Source organism: Austrofundulus limnaeus, unplaced genomic scaffold (assembly GCF_001266775.1).
Source record: "Austrofundulus limnaeus strain Quisiro unplaced genomic scaffold, Austrofundulus_limnaeus-1.0 Scaffold52, whole genome shotgun sequence".
Classification (NCBI taxonomy): Eukaryota; Metazoa; Chordata; class Actinopteri; order Cyprinodontiformes; family Rivulidae; genus Austrofundulus; species Austrofundulus limnaeus.
Genome location: NW_013952454.1, coordinates 1,156,274 through 1,176,908, shown reverse-complemented (window position 1 = coordinate 1,176,908; position 20,635 = coordinate 1,156,274). Strand labels below are relative to the sequence as shown.

The 20,635-nt window shown below is 38.7% G+C and overlaps 1 protein-coding gene across 2 annotated transcripts in view; it reads right to left on the bottom strand.

Annotated features, from left to right (window-relative positions):
- Positions 1-468: 468 nt before the first annotated feature.
- rapgef5b (Rap guanine nucleotide exchange factor (GEF) 5b) overlaps positions 469-20,635 on the bottom strand; it is a 31,132-nt gene continuing 10,965 nt past the window's right edge. For both annotated transcript variants that reach the window (XM_014008733.1, XM_014008732.1), the window contains 15 exons: positions 15,483-15,561; positions 15,207-15,351; positions 15,027-15,124; positions 11,810-11,840; positions 10,859-10,937; positions 9,511-9,660; positions 8,784-8,881; positions 8,076-8,198; positions 5,779-5,957; positions 5,521-5,611; positions 5,168-5,218; positions 4,810-4,897; positions 4,661-4,725; positions 4,529-4,583; positions 469-851 (listed from right to left, as the gene is read on the bottom strand). In XM_014008733.1, coding sequence (XP_013864187.1) covers positions 733-851; positions 4,529-4,583; positions 4,661-4,725; positions 4,810-4,897; positions 5,168-5,218; positions 5,521-5,611; positions 5,779-5,957; positions 8,076-8,198; positions 8,784-8,881; positions 9,511-9,660; positions 10,859-10,937; positions 11,810-11,840; positions 15,027-15,124; positions 15,207-15,351; positions 15,483-15,561 — 1,451 coding nt within the window. In that variant the 3' untranslated portion in view covers positions 469-732. The remainder of the gene's footprint in view (positions 852-4,528; positions 4,584-4,660; positions 4,726-4,809; positions 4,898-5,167; positions 5,219-5,520; positions 5,612-5,778; positions 5,958-8,075; positions 8,199-8,783; positions 8,882-9,510; positions 9,661-10,858; positions 10,938-11,809; positions 11,841-15,026; positions 15,125-15,206; positions 15,352-15,482; positions 15,562-20,635) is intronic.

Here is a 20,635-nt window from a genome sequence, read left to right as displayed (position 1 = left end):
CTGTTCTATTCCTAGGATTGCAGCTGGCGCTTGCTCTCTCTATATAAGCTGTTGTGTCAGACTCAGAGACACACAAGTGTGTAACCTGTCTACTGAAATACTCTTTGGCTAAATCTAATAAAASACCTTCTGCTGACAGATGCCTCAACACCATCTGATCATTTCCGAAGGTGTGTCCAGGAACCAGTCTGTGARACAGAAATCACTTCATCATGTGTTAAAAGCTTTAAAAGGAAGTTTGTAAAACAACTGTGCCAGAAGGACTTTTTCACTTTTTATTCTTCTTGCTGTAAGGCGTATTTTGCAGGGTGCTGGTTTTCCACTGGTYTGTTGCTGTCCGAGCTGCTCTTTCCTTGTAAACCTCTGCCATCTGTAGGAGACATGAGGAACAGCAGCAGCAGCTTTCACAGATGTCATCAGCCTGATAAACGTGGCTCCGGGCTTCTTGCTGTTGTTGCAGCGTTGATGTTTGATGGTCTGAGCCTGCTCTCAGCTGACATGGATCAGACTGTTGTGGATCTATGCAAACATCTGCAGTCCTCCTAATATTGTATTTTTTTTTTACCCCAACTTGTTTATGTCTCTGGTGGCCTCCTCTCTGATTTCTCTATCTCGTGTTCAGCAGGGACAGGCCTGCGAGTCCTGAGCGCTACGAGATGAGACAGTGACAGGTTGATCCTTGGCAATTCAGCAGTGAGGAAAGAGCGGGAGAAAAAAGTCTTTTTTCTCTCTCTAAGCCCGAGGCTCCAGCCTGTGTGACAGTTCAAACAGAGTCTGCTGATTGTCGATGACATGAAGGTAATCGATGTACGCTCGAACCTCTGAGCTACTTTTCTGGGTTATTCCATCTCCTGGAATAAAAAAAAAACATAAGAAATTGAGGCAACAGAATTCAAAACAACTCTTCTATACACTTGCTAATTTTTCTGCTATATTTCAGTTTCTCCTACTTACACTCTACTTTTGGTCAAATGACAGCTTTTCATAAAAACAACTGGTTGCCATTTAAAAAAAAATCAAATTCTTGTATTTTTTTATGATTTTTGATTGATTAAGTTAAAAAGCACATTCCAGCTGAGATACGGATCTGCTTGTCTAATTCAAAAATAGTGGTAAAAAGACTATCGCTAAAGCAAAATATGCTGTGTTCAGGTACATATGGTGAAATAAAAAAATCAGTGCTCAACCCCCCCCCCCCAAAATAAAAAATAAAAACACAAAAAAACATTGTTTAGCATCTAAAAGTTGAAGCATAATTCTGTCACTGTATCAATTAAAATGTCGTGATGCTGGATTTATGCATTATTTCTCTCTGCACTGGGATTGTTTTCTTTTTTTTCCATTTATCTTCTTAAATTTAAAACTAGCTGGTGTTCTGTTAGATTTTCTTTTAWTAATGTAGATATTTTACACAGAGCGCTACTAAGCAACATTAGAGCCATATTAAAGGAAACATCATGCTTTTAAATCCTTCAGTTGGGCTCTATATAAAGTGGAACAGCAATGCTTTGGTCTGAATCCCTCCTTATTGTAACTCCACAAGCCCCTCTTTCACTCCTTTTCTGAAGTGTTTCTCATCAACTCATTTTGGTGCTGTCTCTTTAAATGCAAATGAGGCACTTCACTCACAATCGTCACTGCCCACTCCACCTTGTCCAGCCATTTTTGTAGTTTGATAGCAGAAACAAGATTATCTAGCGGTGTAGAAACTTCTTTATTTACGATTTACTTAAAGATGTCAACAACAGGAGTTAAAAAAAGGGATAACCAGCACTCCAAAAAATACTACTGTTTTAATAAGGGCAGAAACAGGACGCGTTTCGACTACATGCTGTCGTCAACTTGTTACAGATCAGACAAACTACAAATCTTTATAAAGAGGTAAAAACACCTAAGCCAATCACAAACAGGTTGGGCAATCAGTCCAAAAAAAGAAACATCTGTGACTAACATGCACAACTAGTAGACTTCAATAATATACAATAGGAATACATGAAATCACAGAAAAGTTACAAAAAATGTTTTTACAAAAAGGACAAAAATCACAGAAAGCAGTTCAGCACCAGTTCTTCATTAAGTCCTTTAGGGTTAACAGTCTGTAAAGAGTGGATCCAGAATGCTTCTCTTTGTTTGTCTCTATCACCCCCTCTTTTGAGAGGAGGAACAACTTCTATGCCTTGAAATTTCAAGGAGCAAATATCTTGACCAGCTGTCATRAAATGTCTGTCTGTGATTTTTGTCCTTTTTGTAAAAACATTTTTTGTAACTTTTCTGTGATTTCATGTATTCCWATATACTGTATTGTATATTATTGAAGTCTACTAGTTGTGCATGTTAGTYACAGATGTTTCTTTTTTGGGCTGATTGCCCAACCTGTTTGTGATTGGCTTAGGTGTTTTTACCTCTTTATATAGATTTGTAGTTTGTCTGCTCTTTAACAAGTTGATGACGGCATGTTGCCGAAACGCGTCCTGTTTCTGCTCTTATTATCCATTTACTCTCTTTCCCTTTTTAAAAGGAGATTTGAGTTGTGCGCACTAAAAAAAATTTTTCTTATTGAACAACAGGAGTTTAACCATATAAAAACATCCAGCCTTACATGTTGGAGCCAGAGTCTGACCCAGAGCCAGAGGAGAATGAGGGCAACAAACGTAAAGATCCACACATTTACAACATTTTATGCCCTTGTATAGTAGCTCTGCAAAAAATACTGTGACGTCATAGAAAATATAGAAAATTGAACAGACTAAAATGTTTGACCCAAAYAGAATATAAAGATATCTACAAAGGGTCAGTGTATCTTTTGGTCATTGGATTTTCATTTTGGAAACGGGTATTTAAAAATAAGAAACGAGCGTTTATTTGATTTTTGTTTTAAAACACTGAAATAAAAATTAAAATACAACGCGTTTCTCATTCTTAGTGTCAAAAAGGATAACAATTTTTTTTTAATGACTTGAGTTTCATTTTCTGTTTCAAATAGCAAAAAAGAAGGTAACTTTAAAACAGAAACAAAAAAAGGCTTGATTGTTATTTTACGATTATCTATTCCCCCACCAGAAGGGGCGCTCACCTGGCAGCTCTACATAATAAAATACTAATTTCTGTAAATAAAAGGCTGAAACATAGAGAAGTGTCCATAAATAAGTTGTATGATGACTGTCACTCTGTGACCAAAGGCTGCAGAGATACTTCATGTGRYTTTTGRCCAAATAAGTCTCTTTTACTGAATACATGTCAGCTACTGCCTCCACTTCACCTCTATTTCTCCCAATAAAAAGCAAAATATGACAACTTTCATTCTACTAGTGTGTTGYACAGTTGTTGCTCTGAGAGCAGAACATTTTTTCTCTCCTGAGTTTTGACAAAATCTGTACTTTTTTCTGTGAGTTTGAGTCCTTGGAGTTTTCCTTTCAGCGAGGGGTGGGCGGTACTACGACTTTGATATTGATCTGATACCAAATATATACTTGGCAAATATATTTGATACCGAAGTCAGTATCAAAGCTTTTTACTTGTAATAGGATGTTTATCGAATAACTTTGATATTGCAGACACGCCTTCTGGTGGTGAAACAGATTATTTTAGGGTTACGGTAATTTGTCATATTTTGCTTTTTATTGGGAGAAATAGAGGTGAAGTGGAGGCAGTAGCTCACGTGTTTTTAGTAAAAGAGACTTATTTGGCCAAAAGCCACATGAATTACCTCTGCAAAGCCTTTGGTCACAGAGCAACAATCATCACACAACTCATTTATGGACATATTTCTCTGTGTTTCAGCCTTTTATTTACAGAAATAAGTGTTTCATTATGCAGAGCTGCCAGGCGAGCGCCCCCTCTGGTGGGGGAATAGATAGTCGTAAAATACAAATAAACAAGCCTTTTTCCGTTTCTGTCCTAAAGTAATTGTCTTTTTTTGCTACTGAAACAGAAAATGAAATTCAAATCAATTTTTTTAATTTTGTTTATCCCTTTTTGACACTAAGAATGAGAAACGCGTTGTATTTTAATTTTTATTTCAGTGTTTTAAAACAAAAATCAAAGAACCGCTCATTTCTTATTCTTTAATACCCGTTTCCAAAATGAAAATCCAATGACCAAAAGATACACTGACCTACAAAGCACCAGGAGAGACTAAATTTGATTTTCTGCACTCCGGTAAACTCCAAGTACACAACAAAATGTATTTAAGAGCTAACAAAGTGGATTTTAATTTAAAAGTCAGCTACTAAGAAATAAACAAATTTAGTTTGTCAAACAACAGGATAGTTAATTAAGGAGTTAAACATTTGTCTGCTGAAAAGGATTCTGGTAAATATTGACTTTTATAAACCTTGTGTGATGTGAGACTTGTATTTGGAGGCAACATATTAAGAGTTTAAACACAAATGTTATATTTCATTAGTTTTGGTTGGAATAGAAATTTTTCTTTTTAACTTCCTGTAAAGAAAACATAATTTGCTGTCATCATAATGAACACTAATTATTTCACATTCTAACATCAGACATAGATCATTTAAACACTGACCAGTGTGATCTTTCTGACACTGCCAGATGAGTCGCGCCATCTCTGCTATCATGTGCTGGAGACAAAAACAAACAGTCATCAAAATGTTCAAACTCAGCATTACTACAAAAATAAAATAAAATAAAATCTTACCAGCTTCTCAAAATTGACCAGGTTATCATGAAACGTTTTGTTGCCTTCATGAATGAATGTAATATCTGCAACAGATAAACGTTTGATTTAGAATCCTGTTCATGTTTCTTGTTGCTGGGTAATAATAAAGCAGCAGAACATAAGGAAACCTTTCAGAAGCAGAGGAAGAAAGGGAATCTTTGGAGCCTTCATCTTCTTGAAGGAGTCCCTGTAGGCCTTGTGGTTCAGCGAGGGATCCTGTGAAGAAAAATATTCAAAATGAGTGCGATCCTCCAGAGACAGACGTGTGTCTGTGCATGCCTGCTGTGTTAGAAATGAAATATGAAAAGGATTAAAGTCCAATGATCAGATAAACCTCTGATGTTTTCACATATTTGTTCTGGATGAACAWCTGTTTGTTTTAATCTGTTTGTACTCTCATTCACTGCTGCGGCGGGGATTAAAAGATGTACATCATATTAGTTGTAATTAAACAACAGTGTTATCTTGCACTGATCGTACACTTACTGTGACTGTCTCCAGCTCTGAGAACAGCTTTTTAAACTTTCCGGGAACTTTCTGTCAGAAAAAAAAAAAAAAAACAGTATAACAAAAATCAAACAATTGCAATGTAATGATAGCAAAACAATAAATAAATAAATATTATTTTAACAAGAAACAAAAAACAAGATATTCAACCTCCCACGTCTGACTGAGGCGACTGACGGCTGCAGCGTTCAGGCCCATTACAAAGAAGCTGTTGAGGTTCCTCTGTGCTTTAAAACAGTATAACAAAAATCAAACAATTGCAATGTAATGATAGCAAAACAATAAATAAATAAATATTATTTTTACAAGAAACAAAAAACAAGATATTCAACCTCCCACGTCTGACTGAGGCGACTGACGGCTGCAGCGTTCAGGCCCATWATGATGGCAAAGAAGCTGTTGAGGTTCCTCTGTGCTTTACAGCTGTAAAAGACCAATAAAGTAGATGCAGTTTACTCTTTTGCCACAAGAGGGAGCCTTTGGCCCTCTCTGTTAATCCACAATGATGCGAGGAGGCAATGGAGAACAGCATGATGCCAATCAGCGAGTGTGTTATGGCAGTGGAGGTGGATGTGATCAAAGCTACTGACTGAGCGGCAATCTTGATGAACTTCTTGATGAGCTGGACTCTTTTGCAGAGGGTGGGGCACAGCAGCACCTCCGTCATCACCCACAGCTGCACCTCGTTGCAGCGCTGCAGCAGCAGCTCCAAGGCCGTAGTGTGGTCGCTGCGAACGTGTCGGCTGAAGGTGAAGTACACCAGTTCCTGCTGTAAAAATAAAACAAACCAAAAAAATAAAAACGCAGCACATACAGGAAGTTGAGAGGAGCAGTGGTACATCCTCCAAAATACGTACTAAGGGTCAACTGTCCAGGTCTAGGTAGGACAGAGCAGTGGCGGATCTAGGATTTTTCAGTGTAAGGGGCCATCGGGGGGCCACCAYATTCATAGAGGGGCCAAGTATTTGTTCAACATGCTTGCACACAAATCCCCAGTTTTTGTAAGGTTTATACATTTAATCAATCACACGTGTTCAAACACTTGTAAAAACTTGCATAGTTAATGCTCCTTATCAATTTTACATGATTTTTAACTGTATATAAATAAAATACTCTCAAACACACAGCATGCAAGAAAATCTAGCTATCGTTGTCAGTAAAAAAAAACTTTTTTCTGCAGAATTGTTCAAATTGAAGAAGACCTGTAAGTTTACTTCATGTTGGACTTTCATATTTGACTCATTGGCACCGCTAGTGGTTGGAAGTGGAACTGCAGCCACCATCATTGTTCGTGGGCAAGGACAGATGAGTAAAAGGACAGGGGCACTTCAGGGGGTCAATCTGATTTCAGATGGGGGCAATACCCCTGTGGCTCCACCCCTAAATCCACCTCTGGGATGGAGAAGTTTCAGGAGTGATTTGTGACCAAAGAATGGCAGCAAAGGTCAAAGGAAAAGTTTATAAGAGATTAGTAAGATGAGGTATAWTGTGAAGTTTGGAGCCATATTGACAAAAAGACAGGAGACAGAGCTGGAAGTGTCAGAGCTCAAGATGAGGAGGTTTTCCTTTGGGGAGACCAGGAATGAGACCGTCAGGTACATTGGCTGAACAACTAGGAAATAAATTAAAGAGGACAAAATGAGACGGTTTGAAGATGTGAGAGATAATATTTTTCTATGGTTTTCTCATGATAAYGACATGTTATCACGAAAAATAACCAGGACTGTTTTCTCGAGATAATGAGTTAATTTCCCAATGGTTTTCACGAGATGAGGAGTGATGATTTTCTGTGCATCATTCAGTAATCATGGCGACAGCCAGATCCCGTCAGCTGGTCACCGACAAAGTTTATTATATCAGCAGGATCACTGAGTAAACGCCTGATGATCTGCAGTCAGGCCGGCCGTCTCCTTAAATGACGAGGACGCTCCCGGCTTCCGTGGAGAACAACCAAAAGAAGAGGAACTGGAAGCACCCTGAAAGTGCAAACCTCCACCAAAGGAGAGATGGAAACACTTGCCGAATAAGTTCTGACGTAGTGAACATTTAAGCAGGCAGTATGCACAGGATTTCATTCTGGTGGAGTTCAATGCAAAAAAAAAAGGTCAGAGACTCGTCACCCAACGTTATTTATCCACAAACTGGTCCTGGATTAAGCTCCTAAGTTTTCATCTGTCAGATTCCATCGTGTAAAACGTGTTTTATCCCATTTTATGAGTTTGTAATGGTTTATCTTTCTAAACTGCTGCTTCCTGGTACAGTCGGCTCAGCACTTTTAGCACAAACACTCCCATGAACCTCTGACAAATCACACAATAAAGTTTTTATGTGTAGGGGGTACCTGCTTGATCAGCTATTCCCGCTGTTCGGTACCAGCTTCGGCTCAGCTACAGCTGGACCCTCCCCCACTTGTYAGCGTCTTCTCAGTTATTCCCGTAATGTGAAGAGAATCACATTTCTTTTTCTATGTCTCCAGACAGCATGTAACATCACCAGTACTAGTTGACAACAGAATAATCACAACTTTGCCGATAGTAGGCATCCTGGGAGGTGTTGACCCAGCGACTTTGCGACTTCTGCTTCCTGTTTCCTACAGGCATGTGTCTGACGTAAGGACACTTTGTGTACCCTRGCTGATTCGGGTGAATTAAAAGAAAAATTCCTGTATCCACTTCGTGATCCAGAACATCACCAAAATTTAAAGGTGTGTTCCTTGGCCCTGTGCCCACATGTGGTAAAAATTTCATGATAATCTATCCACATGTTTTTGGGTAATTTTGTCCACAAAATGACAGACAGACATACGTGACCAAAAACATTACCTCCTCCCCTTGGTGGATGTAATAATTAGGATGTTTAAGGCTGAAGTATTTAAACTGAGACAAACCTCATGCATGGAGCTGAAAACCGACCAGTCAAAGCTGGTGAGTGCCACGGCCACATCCCACGAGGTTAAACTCAGCATACGGACCGTCCTCTGCTGCAGCTCTGAGTTGTCAGTGAACAGGTTCTGTAAGAGGAAAACCCACAAAATCAGCTTCTCTTAACGTAAAGTCACTTAGACAAGTGTACTTGGCAACTTAAAGAGATTCTGATTCCTTTTAATGCTGACAGATTTTTACTGTAGAAAGCCTTTAAAAATATCAAAAAAATCAAATGTCGTAAACTAAGTTCTTTCTATGTTTTTAATAATGTTTCTCTTAAGAACATTTGAGTTTTTACAAATGTGTAGAAAGTCGTTCGACAAGAGAAACAATCTAAACACAGCGTGTACAGTCTGATAAACCTGTTTATTGTGTTTTGTTTGTGCTTGTATAGATTTGCTCTGTTACAATTTGTGTAGATGTTTGGTAATTTGTGATGTTTGTAACTATTTCTGTTTCAGATTGTTCATTTTCATTTGTTTACTGACTAGATGTTGTTTTTTTTTTTTGTAAACATTAGTTTCCTTTGGCAATATGAGAATGAGTTACGTGATCATACACTGGCAGGAAATCATTTTTTGTATTTTTTTTACATTGTTTTCTGAATTTGGGACATCGAGCTAATTCTGTTCAGTAAACTGTCCTTGAAGAAAAGCAACTTTTTCTCCTACCAGGACTTCACCAAAGTCTTTCCTGCAGACATGAAGCCTCCCGACAGACTGTAAAGAACGGGAGAATACTCTGTCCTCGGGCTGCAGGAGGAGTCGACCTGCAGAGAAATAAAAAGTGCCACAAATAGCCAAACTCCATTAAAAATCTGTCAGGTAGCCTGTGAGTATCTATCTGTGGTTAGAGATAAGACTCTGCTCTGCTCAGAGGAAACCAGATAAAAGATATTGAGCTGCAATGTTTTTTTTTCCTTTTAACTCAGGAGACATTTGGATATGTTGAATWTTTGTGATCTGTGCTGGGAAAATAGGGTGGAATGAGCACAGTCTGCAGTAAAATAAAAAAAGTGAAAATAACTTTTTTTGCCTTGGAACAATCCCAGTAATTAAAGTAGCATGTAATCCTAATCTACATTTAAATGAAYGTTTTCTAACAGGTACGGCTACAGAAATAATTMATTTCCTTTGATTTTGACCATTTTTCTCTGCAGGCTACCATACCCTAACTCAATAATGAAAATGTCTTCATTGTGACTCATTTTATCAATTTGGTTCACGAATGAGCTCAATAACTAACTTAAAACAGAAAAAAAAACATTTAAGGTAAGTTTTATGATGTTCTTTTTTCTGTAAACATTAAAACTGTGCTGTTGTACCATTTCTCATCTGACAACCACAGAAGTCTGGTGGTAGACACGTGTTGCAGCCCATCAGTTAGAACCATATTCACCTCCGGGATAAGTGGCGGCCACAAGCAGGAGTTCTGCCTGAGGAACATCCATCCTGTCRGCCACAGTCTGCAACAGCTCCTGAGCTACAGCCTCACTGTCCACCTTCACACTCAGGTAGGAGTCCATGCTGACGTACACACGACACAGAACTGAAAATAAACAAAAGATTAAACATTTTTATTAGAATTTACAAGAAAATGGGCCAGCGGTGGCTGCAATCGTATGTCCTGAAAGACCTGCAGAAAAAATGCTGCTGACTAGGAAAAAAACCTACTGAATGCAACAAACAGCAGCTTATTAATCCTGATAAATAATCAAAATAGGTCTTAAATGTTATTTATATTAAAAGTTTTTTTAATATACAGTATATTTCATGATTAACAATGCAGTTTTTTATTAATGTGTAGCATCAAGCTTCCCACTCTTGAAACTAGAGTGTTCTATATCCTTTATAACTGATACATGATTGTTGTAGCTTTTTGAATCCTAGATATTATTGATTCATCCTTTAGCAGAAGTTCAGACTAATTCTGACAAGACAGAAAAATAAAACCATACAAGTCCTACAGTATATCCGGAACCTGACTTTCCAAACATTTCATTCATTTCCTGGAAACCCCACCCCATTGTGTTTTAGTTCAGACCGAAGTCTCTTTTCATTTACTTTGAAAATAACGTATGATGGGAGCAGTGACGTGCGGCGAAGTTCATGGCTGGTGAGACGGGCACCGATGAGCTTCAGAGCACAGCTTCTGGAAGCAGCATTATCAATGGAGGCCCTGAACATGGTCCATTCGAACACCATGTCACATGGCACGTCACTGTTGACAGTTTATTATGTAACTGCCTGTGAAACGTGAGCTTTACCTAAAATATGTATAACTAAGCTCTAATTTTGCGTGGTGGTAACTGAGGGTCATCCTCACCAGACTGAAAAATGTCCTGTACTTCCTATTATAGCATTAGTTGGAGGGAGGAGCTAATCAACGGTTACAGAACACAGAAAATATTTACACACAGGAAAACTATTTAACGTGAGGCCAACTGAACAAAAACTGAGCTGCCAGCTAACCTATATCTTATTAGCTAATATAAGAGAGCGATCTAGTCGGCTCAGAGGTACATGGGAGCAGCTCCAGTCTCAAATCTGGGATTTTCAGCATGTTGGATTATCTTGTCTCGATATCCCAGCGTGTAGTGTTCCACGAGAATAAATGAGCTAGCAGCCTGTTGAATGTGACGTGTCAGAAAGTGAGGTCCTTTAAAATCAGTCACAATTTTAAAATCTTGCCGTGTGAACCGGGTATAAGATGAGAGGAATGCATGAGGAACTGTTTTATGGCTTACCTTCCTTGGTTTCCCTCTGAGTGCTTCTAGACCTCAGTCCATTCTCTTTAAAGCTCAAATGGTGGGAAAGAGGTTTGCTCTAAAATATAGAAAATGTGAAGTTTTTAACATTTTCATTCAGTCTGAGACCCTTCAGAGTTTCAGTTGGTACAACAGAAAAATGGCTGTAGGAGAAAAGGTGAGAACAACCGATTTGTGACAACAGACAACTGTTTAATAAAAATAAAATAAAATTTAATATTTTCATTAAAAAGTACTCAACTAGTTGCTTTACTTATATATTATTAACAGCATATTAATTCATAACAAATATAGTCCATTTTTAACAAAATGACAAGCAAAACACTTAACTAGAAGGATTATTAGTGGCCAGATATTTCTGATCTAACATAAAACCTGTTTTCCTATTATGGAAATTAACTTGGCTCATAAATATTAGCAGTTTGACACTTTAAAGTCTTTTGAGTTTGACTTTTTTTAATGCTTTTTAAAGCCAATTTTAGCAGAAAGCTTCTGTGACGTAAAACAATGAGTTGATTTAAATGCACAGGGTCTATTTTCATTCTGTGAATGAAACAGGAAGTGAACACATATAAAAAAATCTTTCTTATTTTTTCATTTTMTAGGTATCCATTAAGCTTTCTAACTGGTCAGAGAGGGTCTTTATATGTGCTTTATGACTCATTTTAAAGATAGCAATTATTTACAGGGTTAAACTTTAGGGGGAAAGGTTATAAGTAAAAAAAAATCACAATTTAATAGTTATTTGATCTCCTTTGTAATTATTTAGCTGCAAAGCTAAAAAACAACACATTTTTTTATTAATACGTATTAATTAGGATACCATCAGAAACCCCTAAATATTGGTATGTTAGTTGTGAAGAAAATATCTATAATGAGGAAATATGAGTTTTTAAGACTATTTAGCAGAAATCTGACATTCTCACTTACGTTTCTGTGAGGAGATTCATCGTCCACTGGACTGCAAAAAAGGAAAGAGGAAAACTTTCAAAGGCCACACTATGTGCTTTTATATGCATAAAAAGAGGCACTGATCTGTTGATGACACTTTAACCCTTCATTTATTCTATAATCTGTGTACAGGGAGAATTCCCATATTAGCCACAGACTCCTCCACTCTGCTCAGTCCATTATCGAAGCTCCGTGTCAAGGAGAGATTTAAGCACTTAGTCGATTTTCGACATTCCAGTTTGATCCCTTCATTTAATCACCCTGTTTTCAGGGACTCGTCCTGATAGCAGGATGTGTCGGTTATCATCCCTCAGCATCTACTGGACTCTGCATCACAATAGGCATGTTGGCACAAAGGGACGCCCTGAGAGAGCCCTTCTCAGCAGCCAGCAGTAACCCCGCACTAATGAAAAACCTGASTTCTTGCAAGTCATGTCAAATAAAGGCTGTGTTAGCTATAACTGTCTTTTTTTCCTAAAAAAAAGGCGTAATCATTGTGGATGTATATATAGACGAGCTCCTAGAGAGTTATAACACAATAGAGATTTGTTCTCACTGTCTCTGAGTCAAAGACTTGAGCTTCAATTTGCACAAATGCCAGATGGAAGGTGACAGGAGGCCTTTGTCTACAAAAAAATGACACCTTTTGACTCCGAAGCAGATTGCCACAGAGCAGTCAACCTTGTCCTCCTCCTTTGAGACGGGACTGATGTGAAAAGCTCATAAATCCAAAAGCGTGTCAGTCAGCAACACCCACAGCCCACCACAGTCCACCACTCTAATGTGCTGGGTGTTGGGGATTTCCCTGCCTGGGTGTAAACATGAAAAAGGCAGAGACAGATATCAGCAGCAGAGTGAGACTGAATTATCTGCACGGATTTAAAATGGGCAGGTTGGAGCATCCTCAGGGGGTGACGCTCAGGGAGGAGGGAGGTCGGGGTAATGATTAGGACTGTGTTTGTTGGGTCAGGATTTGTTTAGTCTGTAGTGTAAAAAAGGCAATGTGATGCTAGGTTTTATTAAACCTCAGAACACACTTTTGTCCTACGGAAAAAAAATTATATAAATGATCCCAAAGAATAAACCTGGTCAAGTCTGTCTGCTCTTATTGAGAAATGACGACAGTTGTGACTATACTATCCATCCATGTTGGGTCGCAGGGGCAGCAACTTTAGCAGGAAGGCCCAGACCTCTCTTTCCACAGCCACCCCTTCCAGCTCTTCTGGGAGGACTCCAAGGCGTTCCAGGGCCAACTAAGAGATAGTCTCCCCGTTATGTCTCCTCCAAGTTGGACAATCCTGGGGCACCTCCCTAGGGAGGTGTCCAAGAGGTATCCTCACCAGATGCCTGAACCAACTCAACTGGCTCCTCTCGATGTGGAGGAGCAATGCATTCTCATGCCCCCCACGTCAACATATTGACACTTGGTCAGGTAGCCGTCTGCGTCAACTTTCGGACGCGCCGGGTACCCCACACGCGTCCGGTCTTTATGAGATGAGGGAGGCGGAGGAGGACGAGCGCGTTGTCATATTTTTTTTTACAAGAGTAGGAAATGCGCGAAACGAACCATCCCAGACCCTAAATTTAACTTCTATTAGCCTTAAACAGCCTATCCCTGACCACAGACCCTAAAATTAACCATTAACCCTGATCCCTCATATTAATCATTTTTTAAATGTAGAAAATTTGCGAGAACTAACCGTCCAGAGCCTAAATTTAACCTACATTAGCTTTATACAGCATATCCCTGACCCCAGTATCTCAAATTAACCATTAACCCTGATCCCTCACGTTAACCTCAGACCCCCGACCCAAAGACCCCTAAGTAACGCAACCCGGAAAAGCCGCGGGCGGCAAGGACTGATGCGCGGGGGGGGGGGGGGGGTACCCGACGCATCAAAACTGGACGCAGACGGTCCCTGACCAAGAGTCAATATGTTGACGAGTCCAACATGAGAATGTGTTAAGAGGAGCAGCGGCTCTACTCCGAGTCTCTCTCAGATAACTGAACTTCTCACCCCATCCCTGTGGAGAAAACTCATTTTGACCTCCTTTATCCGTGATCTTGTTCGTCGGTCACTACACAAAGTTTGTGACCATAGGTGAGGGTAGGAACGTAGACTTGACCCATAAACAAAGAGCTTTGCTTTTCAGCTCAGCTCCCTCTTCACCACAACAGACCGGCACAAATTCTGCATTACTGTGGAAGCTGCACTGATCCATATTTCAATCTCACACTTCATCTTCCATCACCAATGATCAAGACCCCAAGATACTTGAACTCCTCCACTTGAGGCAGAACTTCACCCCCAACCTGGGGAGAGCAATTCTCCCTTTTCTGACTGAAGACCATGGACTCAGATTTCTAGGTGTTGATCCTTATCCCAGCTGCTTTACCCTCGACTGTGAACCGCCAGTGAGAGCTGAAGATCACGGCGTGATGACGCCAACACAACCACATCATCTGCAAACAGCAGAGATAGAATCCTGAGGCCACTGAACGGGACCTCCTCTGCCCCTGACTGCACCGAGAAATTCTGTCCATAAAAGTTATGAACAGAATCTGTGACAACAGGCAGCCCTGGATGAGTCCAACTCCCCCCCCGAAGGGGTCCAACTTACTGCTGGCAATGCGAACCAAACTCTTGCACCATATATTAAAAATATACGCTGAAATATAAAGTCCTGAAGGTGTAGACAGTAATGCTGTATAAAAAAGAAACCATGTTGTAGAACGATTCAGCAACTCTGATTTAGTTCCTGATGCACCATTTGCTGGCAGCAAGTGAATCTGTGCTCACTCTTTTTTCCCTAGAATACCTTTTTTTCATATGTGATGTGGGAAACATTTCTGACAGCTTGTCATCAACAGTAAAAATTCCTTTTCTTCTTCTTCTTTTGGTTTCTTAAGATTAGGGATAAAGCGCTTACTGACCTTCATATTTTTGAGCATAACACCCCAGAGCACAGCAATTACTTTTCTCTTTCTGAATAGATTCATTGATGAATAGTTAAAAAAGATGCCTGCAGAGAACAAGTCGTTCTTTGTACTTGGAAGTATTTTTTTTTATTCAGAACTCTACTGGTCATCATTCTTACTGGGTATTTCACACACAAGACATAATAAAAAAAAAGTTATTTTCGAATTTTTGTTCAGTGTTCTGTGAAAACATAAAATTGTACCCTGACAACTTACTGCCTGCAGTGCAGCCGGTAGAGTTTCTGCAGTTCCCGTCTTTCCTTCTCCAGGGCCGGGTGCTCATAAATATCATCGTAAGTGTGACGATACAAAGCCTGGAAGTGCAAATGTCTGTCAAAGCTTCCATCCATTCCATCTCTGGACCATCTTTTCCCCCACATAAGCGGTGTTTCTCACCTTCATGAAAAATGTGACATGCTYGTCTTCCCTCAGGAAGTCTTTACAGAGAGACACCCACTTCGACACCAGGTGCAGGACTTTTTGTTTTCTTTCCAGAGCCTCCTTTAGATCTTCTTTCCCTCTGTGTCGCTTGGTGCAATAAGTGGGGTTTGGTTAAAGAATACAATTGGATACATCTAATTAAATGTAAATAAATAAATAAATAAAATTTCTCAATTTTCATAAAAGTTCAGTCCATTTACCATTCATAAAAAAAATACTTTTGAAGGATATTGCCCTAGAAGAGCTTGGCATAAATCACTGGTTGACATGAACATTGGGTAGGTTAACAGGAAGTCATCCAGAAGTGTATCTGCAAAGAGATAAATAATATACAGTATTAACAACAGTGAAATGTTCAAGACTGTGCAAAAGTTTTGAACCACCCCTGCTTTTGAAAACATTGCCTCCAAGCAGCCAGACTTAATCTTTTAAAGTGGTTCTGATCAATAGTTCTCTTGGGTTTCTGAAGGTCTCTCATAGTTTCTCTTTGAGCTTTGGTTGCATTTTCACCTTTTTTTGTTACCAGTCCTTTTATCTGTTCATGTCAACATATTTTACAAATGTCAAATGTGGACAAGTGAAGAACAAAAGAGGTGTCAGGCCTAGAAATTTAACTTAAAGCAGATAAACTGTATCTGAAAAGTACTTTTTTAGGAAATCAAAGCATTTTTAAATACAGAAAAGTCCTGACAACAAGCAAGATGCTTCTTTCTAATCATCTATTAAAGATTTAGCTTTTCAGTAATCCCCTTATTGGTACCAAAATACAAACTTTTCTATCAAACTTTGTTGTCTTTAGCATGAATCCAATTAGCATGAATCCAATTACATAAATTGGAACAGATTGCATCTTTGATACATGCTGCTTGTAACAAAGTGCTTAAAATTTCCATGAAATTTCTTTGTTTTGATCAATTTTATGTTTTTATGTTGAAACAACATTGAATTTAGTAATCTGAATGATTCAGAAATCAGCACTAAGTTGCAGAACCAACAAAATCCTCTGGAAATGATCTGGTACAGGACTGAAAATAAACAGAATGGTCTATAAAAAAAGAGAAAACCTGAACTGCGCACACAAACATAGCCTCATTAATGCTGCAGTATGCTGAAAAGGCAGGAACACTCCTGACCTCGACAGCATGATTAATTTCTTGTAAACTGCACCTACAGGAGGGCTGTGCTTACGATTCATATGGCTTTAGTTTCCCGTGTTCAACCTTAATACCGCAAGCGGGAGAGCTCGTTCTTTACTGTCGAAAATCACTTAACAAGCACTAAGCAGGGAGATCTCAGAGGAAAAGACGGTGAGGTGATGTTTGCGTGGAATACAACTGTCCGTGGTCTTCAAATTCATTCGGCTCAGGCAAGCTCAAACAAGCTTTCACTGAGATAATCTTCCATCTCACACCAGCTTCTGCAGGCTGCATCAGCAGAGAGAAGACAATTTGTCAGATGGTTCTGTTGAACTACTGTTTTATTTATCCTGATATCGTCCGGTTGTCCTTAGGTGGTGATTTTCTATTAGTGTCATTTTCAAGGTCGTACGTAGAAAAATGTCTCTCATAATGCCATAAATCAAGACAAACAAGATCACAAATACCCCCTCTTGATTTGAAATAAACCATCGTTCATCACTGTCAGGTTTAGTACTGCTTATATTTATTTATTGGCTTAAAAAAAACTCCTTTATGAGTTAATTTCTTACCRGAAATCTAGAAAGTCTGCAGTTTAGAAAAGGGCGTCTTTGCAGCTGCCAAGTTTGACTTGTTAAAGACGTGATTAGTCAGATTGACTATTTTAGGTGGGGATTTTAAGAACACTGAGCAGCTGGGGGAATGTGTAGCTTAGGTCAAAATGGCCAGAAAGTACCTATATTTTTAAATAAAAAAAATAATTTTAGTCTTAACTTGAGATAGGAAGGTGCTAAGCTAGCCACACAAAACTGAAACACAACCTGGAAAAAGGTCGCTAATTTTGAATATGACTAAAAATATTAGTCATAACCTAAGACAGGAAGGTGCTAGTCACACCAAATTTGAAGTCAATAAATTACATTTACATGTTCACAATAATCTTACCATTACACTTACTTAATCTTTGAATTTGCCCCACAAGACAAGTCAAGCTGACCAATCACTGTTTTGCCAAACATCGCCCACCCAAGAAACTCCGCCTATATTCCAAATTCCACCAATCACGTTTAGGAAAAACTCCACTCACAGACAAGCAACTGCAGAGACCCCTACTTGGTTATTTATGCAACTTTGACACTGAAAATCCAAATCTCAAATGATTAAATCTTAAAAGTGTGGAAAATGAAGTAACTCCTGCAATGATGCTGTAAAAGCTTGACCAATTTTATTTGCGTTAGCCTCCCCTCAAACCCTCCTTTGTACATGTGCCATCCACCCAGGATTGTAAATTCATTCTTTTAATTTCACACTGGCTTCCCTGGGCCTTTTGTGTGCGTTCTGGTCCACCAGACTCCCTGACATCATTATGTTAATCCATCCAGAGCAGCTGTGGATACATCACTCCCTGATTATGAGAGGACGCTCGTGTGTACACATGCAGCATTCAGATATCAAATCCATCTCCACACGTGTCATTGAAAACCTTACATTAAAAAAATAATTAAAACAGGAAGAGAAGAGCCTCTCAAATGCTACAGCATCTTTAACACAATCACATCTGCGGTAACTATTTTCAACTAGAACACTTTCTCATGAGGAAAAGCTTCACTACTCCCCAAAGCTGTGGAGTTTGCAAAGGGTTTCTGAATCTGGAAAACAGTGTAAATATTTAATCCTACCACCTGAAGGTTGTATTCACATGCAGTATCTTTTAATGGTTGCACAGTAACAGAGCAGCAGGGGATGAACACAGTCAAGCATTAAAATGTTCTGTGTTAATAAACTGTGACACCTCTGTATTTTTACAAGATAAGTTTAATTTAAAATTTCACAAATGTGGAGCAAGTTATTTGTCTCGGGTGGCTTTTATTTTCCGGCAGACAAATCCAAACAAATTTAGCTTCCTTTTCTTAGAAAATGCCAAATTGATTCATTCGACTCTTCTCTGTGAAATCAGTCAACCCCGTCCGTCAACCCACCGGTCCTCTTTAGAACCGATCAATACAGCATTTAAAATAAGCACCAACTAAACGAGTCGTCTATAATTCACGGTACCCATCAAAAACCTTCTTCGTCTCAGCATTTATAGAGCTTAACTTGATATTTATTCACTTGATGGGGATGTGTTTTTCCTCTTCGAAAAGCCGTCATAATCTGTCGAYGCGGTGCTTCAGTGAAGTAGCTCAACTCCCCCCCATTAGGAGCACAAATGTTACATGTTTTTCAGAGCGGGGGCTGCGCTGCGATTTGTGCAGAAGAATCAATAGCTGAATTTGAGTAAAATGGATGGATGGATGGATGGAGTTTGAGCCCAGGATGAAAACTGCAACACGAACATTTGTGAATGTAAAGGAAATACTAACACACCACAGCTGTGGGTCACATTTGCCTTTGCCTCGAACGTGCCTGTGGTGCTTTCAGGGAAGTGTCACCTCTTGCAGGAAGCTACAAAGTTCCACTGAATTTACAATGATGTCTGCCCTGAACTCCAGGGCTACGGTACTGATGTCAGATTGTTTCTGTGTGTTCTGTAATAAGTATAAAGTGTGAGAGGGAGTTTAATCATCCAGCCTATATCAGTACTGATTTCCTTATTTTTAGAAGACTGGAAATCGGATGATATTTAGGTAAGATCAGCAGAAAAGATCGGCTTCTCATCYTCTGAAAATCAGCCAYTGTCCCTTTTTGCTTTGCTCTACCTAATGTCCAATTTAAACAAGTTTGTATTATTTCAAGGGTATTGTTCAATGTTTTTCAATAAAATAAGATTAGACCTTATTACACATGACAGTGTCATTTGTCAAAAAAAAAAAATCAGTATCGGCCAAAATCGGAATCTGCAGGTCAGACGTGTTAAAGTGCCTGTGTCATCAAATTTTTTTGTAATAATAAAATGCATTTTTTGGAAAGATAACATTGAGAACATATTAAAAAATAATTTTCATGCAGCTGAGATGAACAGTTGTTGAGATATTTGCATGTGAAGTAACAGGAAGTGATGTCAAAGGGGAATGTCTGCATGTAAACAGAGCTATGTTAAAATGCTCAACAGCCCAGACTGTGCAGAGGAATCTGATGTTTCTTTACATTATTATGAGTCGCTATCAGACAGGAAAAAAATCAGCTTTCAAATAATAACGTTTCAATAAACAAAGACCAGCAAGTTCTTTTCCTTAAAGGAGTTTCCCTTTGATGTCACTTCCTGTTCCACTTTTACCAACACAAGTTCKAAAGAAAATAGGCCAGTTATGTGTCCAAATGGGAAAAATGTGTGTTATGCCAAGTTTCTTAAATAGAAAAATGTTTTCTTTGACTTTTTGTATCTGAAGGATAAGCATGTCACAGGCACTTTAAAGATGTGTGATCAACCAGAAAACTGCAATCTGTGCACCCTTAATGGCAACCAGATCTATGACATCCTCCTCAAATAAAACAAAACAACTTGAATCAAACTACTTTATCAAGGAATCTTCACAAAAGTTAAAATAATGCTGTCTGTCATTATACCAGTTTATACAAAAAGAACTAAACTGYTTTAATTAAAAATAATTGCAATTCCTTTCAAGGTTTGTAAAACTTGAGTTTGCTATAATGAATGGCACTTTGTCCAGTCCAGAGACTCTTAAGTGCTTTACACTACATTCACCCATTCATTCACACATTGATGGTGGTAAGCTACATTGTAGCCACAGCTGCTCTGGTCTGTCATTTCAATGAATGGCCTTTCAAACAGGCTCTCTGAAAAAAAAAACATCAGCTCATTAATCAGATCATAATTCAACTTCATTTCTTCAAACTGAAGCTGTTTAAAGAGCAATCTGCAATAATAAAGAAACCTGTTCAGAACCATTTTTCAAAAAACCCCTTCAAAGGATCTGAACTGTCTCTTTCAGAGTCATTTGACTCAGATACTCAGATAAGCACAACCAAATCCATCAGGAGTCACATTAAAGATTACAGAGTGCAGATTAGTTGCTTTGAAGGTGAATGTTTAAAACAGTAGTTTTTAAACAACACACTGTTATATTTGAGGTCTAACTTTATGATAATTGGTACAAAATATTGAAATTAAAATATGTGATTTCATTTCAAATATAACCCTCTTGAACATCACAAAATCAACACTCGCACGAGAACAATGAGCTCAAATTTACTTCCTTGAGTGAACAGAATGATTAATGATCTTTAGTGAGTGATTTTCCTGCCACCATGATTAGAGAACACTTCCATCTTTGATATATATATATA